At 37.1% G+C, this 2,500-nt stretch overlaps 1 protein-coding gene across 3 annotated transcripts in view; it reads right to left on the reverse strand.

Moving 5' to 3' along the window:
* Positions 1 to 2,500, reverse strand: part of LOC125038943 (MOB kinase activator-like 1) — a 25,532-nt gene that overhangs the window by 5,450 nt on the left and 17,582 nt on the right. For all 3 annotated transcript variants that reach the window (XM_047632634.1, XM_047632633.1, XM_047632632.1), the window contains 2 exons: positions 837 to 1,003; positions 138 to 365 (listed from right to left, as the gene is read on the reverse strand). In XM_047632634.1, coding sequence (XP_047488590.1) covers positions 138 to 365; positions 837 to 1,003 — 395 coding nt within the window. The remainder of the gene's footprint in view (positions 1 to 137; positions 366 to 836; positions 1,004 to 2,500) is intronic.

Here is a 2,500-nt window from a genome sequence, read left to right on the forward strand (position 1 = left end):
AATCTACCAACAGATGACTCATATGTTGACAGTTTTCAAAAACAGATTTATCCTCTCCAATTCTACACAGCAAAAAATTGTCAGATCCAAAGGGCAAGCACAAACGTGGAATTGAACCTCGACTCATAAAGCCTTACCTATCTTTGAGGGGAAAAGAGCTTCATCGTCTAGCTGGTCTTGTACCCATGTCATGAGGTAATCTATGTATTTGGGGGCTGAACACTTGATGGGCTTCTTAACAGTCTGACCGTCTGCCCAATGGTATTCATACTTCGGCCCTGCAGACATGACTGGACATGACTCCTCAGTACACATCTCCGTTATAGTTCCGTACAGCATGTTGATCTGATTGAAGAAGTCAACGGCTGAAATGGATTAAGTAAAATCAGTGATAATCATGAGGGGATAAAAGAAAGAATATATGGACTAAGAATGCTACAATACATAGAGTGACTCTCCCATACATTCCTTTAATCATCACTAAAGTCAATAATACAACCATACAAATGTAATTTTTTTGCAAGAATAATAGGAGTCTTGATAACAATAAAGAAAAGACAGCAAACATTAAAGGCATACAAAATGACTTCTCATACAATTGCAACCAGAAAAAATATTTTCCCAAATACAAAATTACACACAATAGCTCAAACCATACTCACAAAAATATTTATAAAACTCTAAAACAAAAAAAACAAAAATAATAATAAAAACCTCAAATACTGGGAAAAATAGAATAAAAACATAGAAAATTAGGAAATGAAGAATGACAAAAACTACACAGCAGAAATATATTTATAACAACAGACATACTACACCACTAGGCAGGGACTTACTGTTGACAGCCACCCATTCATTGAGGTCTTCCCCTTCGGGCAGCATCACGGCTGCACGTAGGTTGCCAGAGCCCAGCGTGGCCGCCGCATGTTTCATTAGGTCATACTGGTGAGTGCCCTCTGGGATGTGCTTCTTGGGCTTGAAGGTCTTGCTCGACCGGCTTCCACTGCCATGGTGAGAGGGAGAGAGGAACATGAGTCAAATGCACAGGTAAGAACTAGGGGTAAAGAGACTGTTAGAGAGGAAAAGAGACTGAGGGGGAGGAATGGTAGGGAGAAAATGAGGGAAGGAGGTATATAAAAATGCATGTATGATAACTCCAGCTTGGTAATGACCAGTTGGTGAGTGCATGGATATGTGAGAGAATGTATGTTCATCCCAGGCATATCTGCATATAGTCACCTAGGGCTGTGACTGTGGTAATCTTATATACTTCACAATTTATCACGCAGATTATCATTTTATTTTTCTACATTATAATCTAACTCAGAATTTTATGTTACTTAAAGGCCCAATAAACTTGTACAATTAGTTTGCTTCCAATGCAAATGCACAATACCAATTACAAGAATTAATTACAAGAGCAAAAAGAAAATTTGAAATTTTATAAAAGTAGTAATATCGTAACTTTTTTTTTTATTAACCATATTATTTCTCTTTTGTATAACCGTACATCTTTGGGCAGTAACACATAAATGCATTCACATACATGTACATACACATAAACATACATTCATAAATGTTCATAGATAATATGAAGGTTTAAATATGAAGGTTTTAAATTCAATTTTTAAGAAAAAGATATGGAAAACTGAAAGGGGACACAAATGAAATGAAGACAGAAACATGAAACACAAAATTGATTATAAAAAAAAAAGTTTCTTTGGTTTATCTTTGATACCAAAAGGGATGTAGCAGGATGAAGCACGTGTCTGCTTCTGTTTCCTCAACAGCCTGTTATGTCTCCCATTGTTTAATTCATGCACCATATGTACCACATGCTCCTCTAGCCTTGCATGGCGTGTGTTACTCTAGGCAATTTGCTTTCATGCACTCAAGTGTTTTCTTTGCATTTTTTTCCCTCTTTTTTTCCAAATGTTATTCTGCTTCTTACAGAAAATAAAAAAAATCATATATTGTTCACATCTGGGTTTTTTTTTTTTTTTTATGTCTTTTCCAGCATTAATACATATACATATACATATATCTATATAGGCCTCTATTTATGTTCTCTCTTTTTCATTCTTCCTTTTCACTCACTCACTAATACAAACACGAACAGAGGCATGCACACCCACGCACTCACACACTCACAAATACATCTCACTCAATTTTCCTCTTTCTCTTCCTCTCCCTCTCTCCCACTAACTCTCCCGCTCCCTCTCCCTCACTCTCACTGCCTCATTCTCTCTCACTCTCACTGCCTCACTCACTCACACACACAAAACACACTTACTAACTTGAATACATACACAAATATAAATACACACATACACTCAATTTTACATGTGCATGCACACACACACACACACACACACACACGCACACGCACACGCACACGCACACGCACACGCACACGCACACACACACGCACACGCACACACACACGCACACACACACATATATATATCATACAACAAAAATTATATACAAAAAACATACA

The sequence above is a fragment of the Penaeus chinensis genome, chromosome 26, assembly GCF_019202785.1.
Source record: "Penaeus chinensis breed Huanghai No. 1 chromosome 26, ASM1920278v2, whole genome shotgun sequence".
Classification (NCBI taxonomy): domain Eukaryota; kingdom Metazoa; phylum Arthropoda; class Malacostraca; order Decapoda; family Penaeidae; genus Penaeus; species Penaeus chinensis.